At 45.4% G+C, this 13,428-nt stretch overlaps 1 protein-coding gene across 3 annotated transcripts in view; it reads left to right on the top strand.

The window, feature by feature from the left end:
* The window catches only part of ASZ1 (ankyrin repeat, SAM and basic leucine zipper domain containing 1), an 850,966-nt gene that overhangs the window by 557,009 nt on the left and 280,529 nt on the right, over positions 1 to 13,428 (top strand). For all 3 annotated transcript variants that reach the window (XM_069627941.1, XM_069627942.1, XM_069627943.1), the window contains one exon: positions 5,776 to 5,832. In XM_069627941.1, coding sequence (XP_069484042.1) covers positions 5,776 to 5,832 — 57 coding nt within the window. The remainder of the gene's footprint in view (positions 1 to 5,775; positions 5,833 to 13,428) is intronic.

Raw genomic sequence — 13,428 nt, 5'->3', positions numbered from 1 at the left:
CGTCTGCGCACTCCACCAGAGGAAGGGCAGCGTCAACAGCATTCCACGCAGGGGTGGCTTTGAAGGACATATGCAGAGCTGCCACGTGGAGCACCCTGCATACCTTCGCGAAACACTACTGCCTGAATGAAGATACCAACAAAGAAACTGCAGTTGGACAGGCAGTACTCCGCCATCTCTTTGTATAAGGTAGGACCAGCCTCCTTTCCCACCTTTCCCGAAGTATGTAACCGTTGTGTTGGTGCATGGTAAAGGTTTGATCAGAAATATGTTTTTTCTGTATTCATGCATATCTGTTTATAATGATGGCATGTTTTAACTGCTTGGTATTCTATTCAAGCAACTGAATCTATGAAAGATCCAATGCTGGAGAAGTCTTTGTTACTTACCTGTAACTGTATTTCTCCAGCATTGGTATCTTTCATAGATTCACATGCGCCCGCCCGCCTCCCCTGAGAGGCTGCTCCTATGCTCGGCATCCATCATACTGTAATCTCTACGGTTCAAAATCTGAAGATGGCTGCCGGGGGCGGAGCTTAACCCCTGCCACCTCATTGGCTGGGGCTAGAAAGGACCAAAGTGAGGTGGAGGGGCTACACAATGTAGTGGCTCATAGGCTATAATGGGCTATGTACATGCACTGCTAGGTAGCAGTGTATGTATATAATTAAAAATTTTTTTTTTTTTTTAATTATTATTATTATTTAATTTATCACCGAGGATTCCCAGTCTGACGACGGGGAATATTCAAGCATCTGAATCTATGAAAGATACCAATGCTGGAGAAATACAGTTACAGGTAAGTAACAAAGACTTCTCCAGCATTGGTATCTTTCATAGATTCACATGCGCCCACCCGCCTCCCCTGAGAGCCTGCTCCTATGCTCAGCATTCATCATGCTGTAGTTCCTACGGTTCAAAATCTGAAGATGGCTGACTGGGGCGGAGCTTAAGCCCTGCCACCTCATTGGTTGGGTTCATAAAGTACCAAAGTGAGGTGAGGGACTACACAGTGAAATGGCTCATAGGCCATAATGGGGTATTTACATGCATTCTCTATGGAATAATGGATGTATATTAAAATATTTAAATAATTAATATTATCACCGAGTATTCCCAGTCTGACGACGGGGAATATTCAAGCATGTGAATCTATGAAAGATACCAATGCTAGAGAAATACAGTAACAGGTAAGTAACTAAGACTTCTTGCTCTTTCCTTTCGACCTGGGCTGGGTTCTCGCCGTTCGCTTCTTTCAGCCCCACTATCCTTATGTTCGATCTTCTTTCTCTGTTCTCCAGATCATCCTCTTTCAATGCAAGTTCTTCCTCTCTCAGCTCGATGTCCATCATTCTAGCATTTAGTTTAATTTCCATTAAGTCCACGTTGACCTGGTTATGTTCCAGATTCTCGACTTTTCCTTAGATTTTGTTTCCACCTTTCCACATAGCTCTTATATGGACGTCTGGCTGTCAGTGCGCAAGGCTCTTATCTCCGCCACCACCCCCGCTATGTCCTCTTTTAAGGAAGTGCTGTTCATGATGGGGCATTGGGTGAGGGAGTTCCAGGGCTGACAGGGTTGTGTTCTAAAATGCTGCAGAGATTCCAGGCTTTTTGTGCGGGGTCCCGTTGTTGGCACCTTCTCTTCTTGGTCCCCTATTGAGCTACCTGGGGCTCTGGCTGTCCTGTTGTTACTTTCACCCCTGGGGCATGTGGGGCTCCGCCTCCCCTAAAATGGGGACCTCTGGCTACAAGACCTTCTGGGTCCTTCTTTTCTTTGTGGCACTACTTCTGTACAGGCACCCTGCTACACCTCTCTTTCTGGCCTTCTTTGCAATGCTGTGAGGACTTGTTCTTGGTCTTGCTTTGTGCCTTTCTCCACTCCTCACTGATGGACTGGGGGTGCTTGGTTCTGGGGGGTTGCTCCAATTTATCGTTGAGCCTTTCACCCTCGCTCCCATACGGTCCTTGTCCAGTGTTTAGTGGTATGGGAGGTCTCTGCGTGACTCTTACACCCTCCTTCTTCCCCTTGGTCCTTTTCTCATCTGGTGCCTCCGCTGTGGTGTGGTTTTTCTGTGCTCCAACACCTGGTGTGTTTTCCTCTTCTTGTGTGCCCCTGGGGCCCGCCTGGCAACTCCAGGGTTTTCACAGGTGGTTTTGGCTTTGGGGCAATGGATCTGCAGCCCCCTCTGGGCCTGTAGTCAGATTCGCTGGTTGGTGCTCCTCCTTTCAGTCCTCTGGGGCCCCTTGCCTAGCTGCTTATCATCCGCTTGTTGCTGCCCTGGTTGGGGGTGAGGGGTGTCATGGTCCCACCCCCCACTCTACCTCCTTGCGCTGTCCCATCTCTGCAGGTTATCTGCTGCAATTTTGGTGGGCACCAGAACCTGAGCGGGCCCGCTATCGCTCCTCCCATTGCAGCCCCCAGGCCGGTGCCCCCGGGGTTGACTCACATACATCACGTCGCTCAGATCCGTTGCTCCTTGTTTCTGCTTGGGTGCGCTTCTTAGGACCTCACGTCTCGTCTGCTCCAGGCTATGAGGAGTGCCGGCCTGGGGTTTCCCTCTCCTTCTTACCGGCGTCCCCGGTGGTGTCTATCCCACGCTGGAGAGCCTTATGTCCCAACGGCTCGATCCGACATGGGGGCGAGGCGGCCCCCTCTCGCTCGCTGAGCCTCTCTGCCTCAGCTCACCGTTACGCAATTTTGTTTCTTGGGAGGGGGACCTGTTCACCCTCTCATGTGCCGGGGTTTGCGTTAGCCTCCTCCGGGGCCGCCTCCACGCAGCCTGCGGCTGTTCACCTCCCCCACTTTCTCTGCTGTTTGTGGCTGTCGCCGGCCGTTGTTCGGCCGCAGGCCTCAGGGCAGGTACTCACTTTGCCCTCAACTTTCAGATTATGGAGCGCTCTTTTCTCGTCTTTTTTTGCCCTCTATGGGGAGCAGCACTTCAGGCAGCCATTGTCATCAGCGCCCCCTATTTGTCTCCCCATTCTATGCTTTTTGATGAGATTTTGATTGAGGTTGGTTGTTTGATGTCAATGAGTGCCAAGCCATCAGATGGTGATTGTAATCGGTGAGGTTTGAAGTGTTGTTCTCAACATGGATGGTTGCTGTCTTGCTATTGCAAAATTCGTCTGAAGCCATAATGGTAATAATTTGGGATGCTCGCTGGATGTACATTTAAAGATCTCTATTTTACCAGTTTACAGCTTTTCTGATAAAATCTACGTTATGTTATTTGGCTTTCGTACAGTTTGGATCACAACTGTAGTGGTCTTAAAGCGCCAGAACTTTGTCCGTATGGTCAAACTTTGACCCTACCCAGGATGTAGACCATATAGCAGTCTATGCGCTGAAAAAAGAGATGGGGGGGATAGAGTAAGCAGAGACAGGAAATGGGGAGTAAGTCAGAGGACGAACCAGGCAGACATGATATAACATTTATAGCGCGCCAATACACAAGTGTTTCACAGTGCGACGAGGCAAGGGAGGGGAACAAAAAGGAGGACAAGACAACGATCCTATTAAGCCAAGTGACATTGAGATCATGCAAGTGCAGGGGAGAGGGAAGGGGAAAAGTGCCAGGGGAAGGAGAGGAGGAGCAAGTGCAAAACGTAGGATCAAAACATTGAAAAACAAGATTTGTGGCCAGTAGGTGGCAGTGCAGGGGTTAAGTGCAGACAACAAGTGATAGGTAAGTGCAGGTAGGGAGACTGTAGGGTTGCAGATACAGCCCCAAGTGCAGGGTTGCCAGGAGGCAGTGCAGGTGTGCATCTGGGAGGGCAGGCACCTGGACCCATGGTTCAGAGGGTAGCCTGTGCAGTATCAGACAGGAGATAAGCAGGGAAGAGGAAGAGAGAAGGCAGAAGCAAAGAGGAAAGTCTTGACCTGCTTCTGGAACCGGAGATGGTTCTGCTCAAGTTTCAGGCAGGGAGGTTGTTCCAGAGGGAGGCGCCAGCCGAAGAGAGAGATCTGCCCCCAACTTGTTGCTTGGAAAAACAACTGACCCTCAAGGAGATGGAAGAGCGAAGAGCTTGAGTAGGAAGATACTTCTGAAGAGAAAGCTGGAGATATTTTGGTCCTAAGCCCCATAAGGCCTTGTGGGCAATGCAAAGGGTATTTAACTTGTTCCTTGCAGCCACTGGGAGCCAATGGAGAGATTTCAGTGCTGGAGAGATATGATCCCGGGGTGTGAGGCCAAGGACAAGTCTTGAAGTCCTATTCTGGATGATTTGCAGAGGACGGAGGGTAAAGGCGCGAAGATTTAAAAAGAGGCTGTTGCAATAGTCAAGCCTAGAGAGAACCAGAGCTCTGGAGACAGTGAGCTTCTGGGGGAAGGAGAGGAAAGGAAGAATACATCTAAGGAGGTGTAGTTGGTAGTTTTACTTCTTAGAGACGTCGGAAATGTGAGGAGTGAGGAGAGAAGGAGAGAGTGTAGTCATAGATAACCCAGCAGTGGTTAGCCTCACAGGTGGGAGCAGGAAGAGGGCCAAGGAAGGCCGACCAGAGAGTGGCGGGAACGAGGGGTGCAGGTGTGCTGATGAGGAGGATCATGGCATTCAGGCAGAGATCATTGGCGGTGCACAACTCCTGGATTACAGACAGACGATCCAGGATGATAGAAGCCAAAGTGGCGGTAGAGGGTAGTCTGAAAGCTGTCCAGTCATTTGGTCGACAGACAATTGGTCGACAGACAATTGGTCGACAGACAAATGGTCGACGCAATTTGGTCGAAAGACAAATGGTTGAATTTTTTTATTTATTTTTATATATATTTTTCAGGTTTTCGTTTAGGAGAAAAAGGGGGCTGGGGGGGAACCCCCTAAAAAAAATAAAAAATGTGAAAGTACAAAAAAAATAAAAATTCGACCATTTGTCTTTCGACCAAATTGCGTCGACCATTTGTCCAGTCGACCTTTTTTTTCGACCAAATGACCTGTAACCAGTCTGAAAGTGAGCTAGCTGTCATCTGCATAGCACTGGAAGTTAGAGCAGAGAGCAGCAATGCGGTGGACGAGAGGTGCCAGGTATTGTTTGAACAACCAGGGAGAAAGGTTAGACCCCTGGGTAACACCACAGCTGGAGTGTGAGGTAGAGGACCCAAGTTGGAACATGGTCGCAACAATGGGTAAGATAACTTAAGGTTAAGTGATGGTGATTATTGGGATGTATGTATAGTAGCATGGGTATAGACCAAAGAAGGTCATGAAGAAAATAAAGAGACGTCTATATTGGACAATTTGATTATCTTATCAGTTAGCAGTGTCATGTGTTGTTGGTATTATTTAAAATCGAGTTATGGATGTGTGATGGATTTGAGGTGTGACCGGGAGTTCTTGTGAGTTGTGGAGTCTTCAGAACTAGGAATAGATATGAGTTACTTATGAGGAGTATTCTGGAGACCTGATGGTGCTGAGACCACTGACAGAGCCGGGAGTTAGCTGTATGCTGAATGAAAGTTGGAGGAAACAGGGCAGTTAGACAAAAGAATCTCCCCATCCCAAGTTATATTAGAATAGCAAATAGTGGAGGGGAGAGGGAGGCAGTGAGTGTGATCATTATATAATAGAATAGACAGACCTTTTTCCTTAATTATACAGGGTCATGCAGAGTTAAAATATAATAGTGATTCTGAAATGCTATTTCGGAGACCAATCTGCCTCAATTTTCGATCCTGTGCTGTTTAAAATAAATGTCCTTTACATTATATATCCTCCTTTGAGTTTATATATGCCCTTCAGTCTGGTTATTAGAGATGTCAATTATTTCTTTTTACACAGGACAGTGATGTTTCATTACGACAACTTTTAAGTATGGGAGAAGAGGACCTTGAAAAGGTTAGTGTAATTTTTGCTAAATGTTTGTTTTATTTTAAACTATTTAAATTTGAGTTTATTTATACAGCACACACTACATAGAAAATCTGCCTTAAGGGTTAAACCTGCAAAAATGACCACTGTAAGGTTTATCTGTATTGCCCCTTATGTGACAGATATGTTAGTGAGTTGATGCCTATATCTATTTTTCTTCAATATGTGGGGGGTATAGGTTGTAACACCAACTGCCGTTACAGTCATAAGGATAATTATTGTGTAACTTATTTTTTGAAGTACATCAGCATTTGTATATATTACTTTTTGTTCGCTAAAACACTCCTCTTAATAGTGGCTGAGAAACTGTATATGAAAATGTTACTCGGGGCTAAAATAACAGACTGCACACTCCCATCATAAAGATTGTCTATTTTCCCTAGCCACCCACCCTTTCGCCTCTCGAAATGACAAGCAAGGAGCAGTAGTGAAATGATTGTGGTGATGTCTGTCTTACACAGTAGAAAACATATATTGCTGTGTAATAATTGGAGTCAGTATATCAAGTTGTAGGTTACTATCCAAGCATAAAATGCTCTTACCCGCTGGCATGATTGTCATTTCTCCAAAAGCATACAGAACAGTATTTCTCACTCCCCCAGCAGGTCATTCATTATCACTAGAAAATGACTACTGGTAAGTGCACATTTTATGGTCTAACTAATATAATGTTCATTCATTTTATTTGAATTTAGTTGGCATTTACTATTCCATTTCCCAAGCTCCAATGAGCAGCAGAGCATATTGTAGTATTTAGAAGCATCTGGAACATATGCTGCTTTATATTGAACAGCATGGGACCTTGCTGGCAAGGCATTACAGAAACCAAGATATGGTTGGGGTTTGTGAAGTGCAAGAACCATTTAAATAGAACACTTTTACACCGCCTCAATACAGTTATTTCATATGTTTACATTGCTTTGCAATTTGCAGCATTCCATCAATAAACTAAGTGCATATTTTGTAATGAAATTATTTCAGAACTTCAGTTACAAATAAATAACTGAAATGGAAGAAATATATGTTAGAAATATATCAATAAATCGGGTATAAAGTGTAGGACTGATGCAGTAGTTCTTTGAACTTTATTGGAGGGTGTGGCACTCTCCCCTTTTATGTCCGGTCTGGTATAATTTAGTTTTTCGATGTGCAAAAGTTCCCTTTTTGCCGTCTAAGAGTTTAAAATGCTGTGTCCGCTTAAAATTCTGATTAGATCGCTACGTAACCATGGCTTCAGCGACAACTTAGTAGCAGATAAACTCACAAGTAAAGATGTCTGCCCAATTTGCTTACCATTGCCTTGGCAATCATCCTAAACAAGTAAGAAGGTTAATTCACAGAAAATAGGTCTAGGGCTGACTGAGGGAGGCGCAGTGGAACAGATGGTAATAGCTGTTGACATTGGGAAAATAGCACTCCTCTGCCCCTTCTGCCCCTAATCAATATAATTACCATTTCACAAACTCGTTGATATAGGTGCCAATGGTAGAACTTCCAAAATGCGTTTTCCAGATGGGCATCTTAAAAACAGTATTTTGAATCAGGCATGCAAGTTTGGCTATTGGCTCTGCCAATCCTAAGCATGCTATGCCTCATTGCCTTTCTTGCAATGTTTCAACTTGGTCAGTTTCTGTACAATTCTACTAATTTCATTTAATATATGTCTTGGCCCTCCCTTATAGATTGCAGACATGCAGTCCTGTTCCTGGTCTCCTTTTATGATCTTGATAAAGTCCAGGAGCTGTTGTTGCTATCATTCTCAGCTCTCTGGCACTGGCTAAAATATGCTCTTACTTCAGTGCTCTAGCCTGTGATGTTCACATGGCCCGGAGGTGAGGAAAAGCCGCAGGGTAAGGGTTTGAGAGGCAGAAGATCAAAGTTAGTTAAATCATACAAGGTTAGAGATGGAACATAATGGGTAGCAGGGCTTGCAAAATCTACTAGTCCACTAGCATTGGCAAGTAGATTTTATGAAGGGCGAGTACCATTTGCATGATGCTCGACCTTGATGGCACGTATGGGGATGTTAGAAATGTATTTTTCATTTACTGCAAACACACTTTGTCTGCAGTAAATGGCAAATACAAGTTTCACCGTGCATGCTTAACAGAATTGCACCAAATATGAAGTGCTTATGGCGACATTCATAATTTGACAAAAAGCACCTGTACATATTTTGTTGCCAGACACCTTGGGGCAGGTGCATTTCTCTTAGGTCAAGTATATAAACTAAGGAACTCGCCCTGCAGGTCTAGTGGGATATTTAAGACTTTAAAAGGCTTTGGTAGTATGTGCTCAGTCCTTGCACTAGTCTCCTTAACTTGTGGATGATTTGCGTGGCATTTGTTATTACGTTACTGAGTTATTGCTGCTTTTTTATTTAACACCATGAAGTCGGTGAGTGGGGTAAACAAATTAGTTACTGTGGGTGTTACAGTTGGCATGGTCATACTGTGGATTGTATCGGGAAAACAGGGTCACAGTTCAGTTTATAAATGGCTTCCTCTAACATGTTTCAGATCATAGTAAATAGAACTTGGCCCTAGAGGCTCCTTAATTCATTGATCATTTTGAAAAGTTTATTAATTAGCCACCTGTTATGCACCCTGTCCAGAAATGTTTTTTTGTTACTCTTAATGACTTTTTATTTCCTTGAGTTTTTGTAGATACTTATTTATTCTCTGCTAAGAATGTTAAAAGGTTTTCTCCTGGTCCCTTAATTAGATTTTAGGGGGTGTAGGTGAACTGTTTTTTGTTAATTCTAGTTCACCTCTGGGAAGATGTCATCTGGGGGTTGAGGAAGGGGAGCTTTGTGGAATCTACACTCAGGAGGGCAGGTGGAGAGACGAATTGGATACTCCAGACGACCGAAAAATAACCCCAGGTTTAAGACTATGGTCTATCACAAGTGCAATATAAACAAAAAAGGCAATGAGTCATGCAGTGGTGCCTACTCAAATATCCTGATATAAAATCCTCAAAAATACTTTTTATTGCAGTACATAAATACAAGACATCACAATTTCATCAAATATCATGTATGTTTTAGAGGTGTTCAAACTTCTAGTTCACCAATATAATATCCTCCAATCTAAAACATAGACCGTTCCAGTAATGACCTGTACCTCTGTCTTGAATTTAATCAAAATCGGGAGTACACCTGAACAATGAGTTTCAATTTGAACCAACGTGATGATAATCATGCTTCAACCCAAAATGTTTCTGTCATATCCAATGAATGTTTTGACATTGTTCAGTGGTGAGAACACATGATTATCTCTCCCTGGGACTCCTACGAGCAGCGGCATGAGGTGCCCCCCTCTCCATTTGGGGTGGAGGGGGAGAGGGCCAACAAAAAACATGAGACAGGCCCCCCAGTGGGTGGGGCAGTAAGGTTTGGACACCCTGTGGGCAGATTGGCACACCAAAGAGCCCATCTGCGCCAAGGGAAGTTTGGTAAACAAAGAAAAAAATAGAAAATGGTAGGCTGCACTTTAGGGAGGAGGGGGGCTGAGGGGCACCCTAAACCACTGGGGAATTTTCTAATGTAAAGGGGGTGGCCCTCTCACCCCCACACCAAATGCGGGGGGGCATCTCATTGAGCCCTCACTGGGGCGGATAAGAGGGGAGCATCTCATGCAGCTCTCCCTGGGATTAGATGCCCCTTCCTAGGAGGGCTGCATGATATGACCCACAGTCCATTTTGGGCGGCTGGGGAGGGACATCCCCTTTCCATAAAAATAATTCCCTGGTAGTCTAGTGGGGGGGGGCACTCCCCCCAAAACCAGTCTTGATTGATTTTGTTTTCTTTGGGCCCATTCCCTAGGGGCACAATGGGGGCCATCTGCCCCAGTGGGCCCTAACCTGCAGGCCCCATCGTTTGGGGGGCCTGCCCACACTTTGCTGGTGCCCCCCCATCTCTCCCTCCAATTGGATGGGGGGCCACTTCATGTACTCCTGCTGGGGGCAGAAATCTGCCCCAGGGAGGGCTACAAGGGGTGCCCCCCTTTCCACTTGGGGTGGGAGGGAGAGGGCCACCACCCTTTCATATAAAACAAAGACCTGGTGGCTAGTGGGCCCCCATCCCGTTTGGTTCGATTTTTATTATTTTTTTCTTTTCATTTATCCCCTTCCATGGGGGCAGATGATCACACATCTGCCTCGAGGGGTCTTCATACCTGTGGCCCCATGCTTTGGTGCCTTGGGGGACGGGTCCGCTTACCTCGTAAGCAGCCCCCCTCCCCCTGCTTCAGAAACGGCTCCCTGGTGATTCAGTGGCATTGCTGGCCACGAATCAAGTGTTCTGTGCCCGATCCGTGACCAGGAAATGCTTTCACACAAGGTGTCACTGGAAAGGGGAGAATCTCCCCTTTCCAACGACACATGCCTCGATCGCTGGCTTAAAATACAGTCGGAGATCAAGGCAGAGAAAGGTGGACACTCACCTTCTCTTTTCACCGCAGCAGCCGAAAATGGCTGCCGCCGTGAAAATACTTTTTCATGTCGGTGTGCATTATGCATGCCGACGTGAAACTGAAGGTAATCCAACCCCCGGGCAGTGTGGAGGGACCTCCCCCTCACATAGGCCGGGGGTTGGATCACACAAAACGAAGTGCCTAAAAGGATGAGCTATCTCGTCCTTGACAACCTGGAAGGAATGCCAAGGACGAGATACCTCGCCCTTGGTACTTAAGGGGTTAATGTCCTTCCACACGTCTGGGTAACCTTCACCCAGACAACATTCTCTAGCACTTTATTCACCCCATAGTGCAAGTGGGCCATTCTGGCAACGGGTTTAGAAAATATTTACTGTAGTAGTATAACCTTTGTATGATGATTGAATACAATTAGTCGGCTGTGCCCACTCAACCAGAATTTCCCATTAATGCTAAAGCAAGCATGGTTTGCTTTAACATTGATCCCATTAAAATATGCTGATCCTCCCCCTGAATCCTCAAGTCAGTAGCCAAGTACCCCTACCCAAAGCTCCTCCCCCATGTTGCCTATATGTTGGGAACCAGAGTGTGAAAAACGTGCATTGCCATTGAGAATACCTATACCAAAGAGAATCCTGGAAGTAAGATTCCCATTGAGAAAGCCATACATGCATACATGACAATATGATGGCCATTTGAATGAAATCCCAGATGAAGTAGGAAAAGCAAGTTAGAAAGCAGACTGGTGACGTCATACAGAGCAGAGATGACACACACATAAGAAGAAATTGAAGAGTGTAAGCATTCTATAGAAACAAAGGAGGAGTTGTCAAAGATGAGCAACATTTCGGGCTCGAGATGAAGATGCTAATGCTACCGAAATAATGAAGACAATATCAAGTTATTCTACAATTGTACAGTCGCAGCAACGCAAGAACACAAATTATTCTTATAGGGTGGCTATGTAATGAATAGATTGTGGCGATGCACCCACATATATGTATAGGAAACGCATGGACTTTGGGTGATTCCACAAAGCACTTTAGCAGAGCTAGAGCCAGTGAAAGGAAAGGTTTTCAGTATGTCGCAGTTAGAAATTGAATGCTGAACCATGGAGGTGAATCAAAGAAGGGTTTGGCTGGCTGAACACCAAGAAGTCAAGCCCACCTTGGGCCTGAATGTGCGTACAATGGTTACAGAGTTTGTAAAAGAACAAAACTCCTGTCTTAAGTGAGGAGCGAGAACATTGAAGACGTCAGAGGTTCATCATTTAATAGTATTTTAAATGCAGCAAGACTCAAAATCATGGTCTGCAGTCATATGGTTGGGTGAGAATAGATACTAAGACAAGCTGTATCGAAACCGAGAAGACAGAGTATGCTATACTCCCTCATATTCTCCAGCACAGAAAATATTTTCAAGGCTGAGTTCAAAGCCTTAATTGACTGGCAGACAGTAAGGGTGATGATGGATGATGGGGATAATTGGTGGGAAGCTATGGTTATGAGCAGCCCATTAGAACCTGGATGATAGCTTGCGTGCTGTGCTTGCGTAGGTGGAATATTACAGAGGGGTGCAAGGGTGCAAACCAATTATAGAGGGCGATGTAATAGAGAGCCCTATAGTTTGTATAACCAATTGGATGTCATGTATTTGATGACGTTCGAAGAAACCTGCACTAGAGGGCTCAGTTGCCCCACCTTATGATAGAGACCCAGTCACCTTCCCTGACTAGTATGGAACCTATACCTAGATGTTCCTTGTAAGCCTATCACCATTCCAAATAGGTTTTTGTAGTTTGCAACATAGGTAGACGTCAATGAGGACACGTTTTCGTTATAAACGTTTTTTTATGTGTTGCATTGAGTGTGAAGATCGAGCGAACGCGTTGATGTTCGTTGTAACTCCGTTTTAGATAATTGGTATTAAAACCGTTGCACTTTGCCAACTTCCTGAGTCAGATTGATTATTGATGTTTGAGTATATTCTGCATCTCCATCTGTCTCCAAGTATTGCTATCTCATCTTAAAGGGCTGGGTTGCTTACCCCAGTTCACTGATCTTAGAGAACCTCTGATTTGGCAGTGCGCAGGAAAGAGGTGCCTGTAATTAAGCGGCCCATTCACGAGCACAATGAGGAGGCATCCCGGGTGGGTACATTGTTCATACACATTCACACATTGTTCATGCACATACACATTCACTCTCACATCCAAATAACAAACAATCTCATGTACACATTTCTTTCTTACCTGCTCTGCCCTGGTACAGAATCTGCCCAGCCAGGTCCCACAATGCTCAGGCTCCAGTGTAGCATGAACAGGAAGCAGGGAGTACCCCCTGAAGGTGCCCCGACATCTCTTGATGTGTGGGGATGTGCAGGAGCATCTCCTCACACATTGACAGCTGAAGTACCCCAGGCACCATCTCCAATGGATCATGCAAGGCTGGGGAAACAAAACACCCCTGGCCTTCCACTGCCCATTGGGCATGCACGCTGGAATACGAACTGTCAAAGGGAAACTACTTTTCCCTTTAACAGTTCAAGCCAGCCCAGGAAGTGCTCCCTTGGCTGCAACAAGTAGTTGAGGTGGAGTGCTTGGTGGCAGCTTGTTCACAATGGGTGGGTCATTATGGACGAGCCACCACTGCCCTCATCCCTTTTAACACCCTCTTTTGCCCCAAGGTCTTCCTGACATGTACCGAAGTGCGCTTTTAGTCTGAACTTGTGTCTGTCGTGTAATCTTGGGTTTCCTGCCAGCAGTTTATGTGAAGGATTCACCATGTAACCCTGTTAACCTTTCAGAAATAATACAATTTAAATAGCATGTACATTTGATCATACCATTGCATAAGGTTTGAAGGTGTGGCTGGGCGGAAAAAGTTGTTGCAGCACTCAAGGGTGTGTTTGGCCAGTTTGCTTGTTGCTTTAAAGTCTGGGTCCATCTGTACCCTTTCTGGCACAGTAGTCTGACCCTTATTACATTCCTCTGCCAGCCCTTCCTTTTTTGCCTCTGCTGTCAGCTGCACCAACTTGTCTCCTACCACTTCTGTACCACCCTGTCCCTCTTGTTGTTGCCCAATAACTATTTAATGAAAGTGTTGAAAGGGGGCATGTTTGTATCTTA

Source organism: Ambystoma mexicanum, chromosome 12 (genome assembly GCF_040938575.1).
Source record: "Ambystoma mexicanum isolate Mex_15411 chromosome 12, UKY_AmexF1_1, whole genome shotgun sequence".
In the NCBI taxonomy this organism is placed as follows: domain Eukaryota; kingdom Metazoa; phylum Chordata; class Amphibia; order Caudata; family Ambystomatidae; genus Ambystoma; species Ambystoma mexicanum.
Note: the sequence above shows the minus strand (reverse complement) of the source record. Positions and strands in the feature narration are given on the sequence as shown.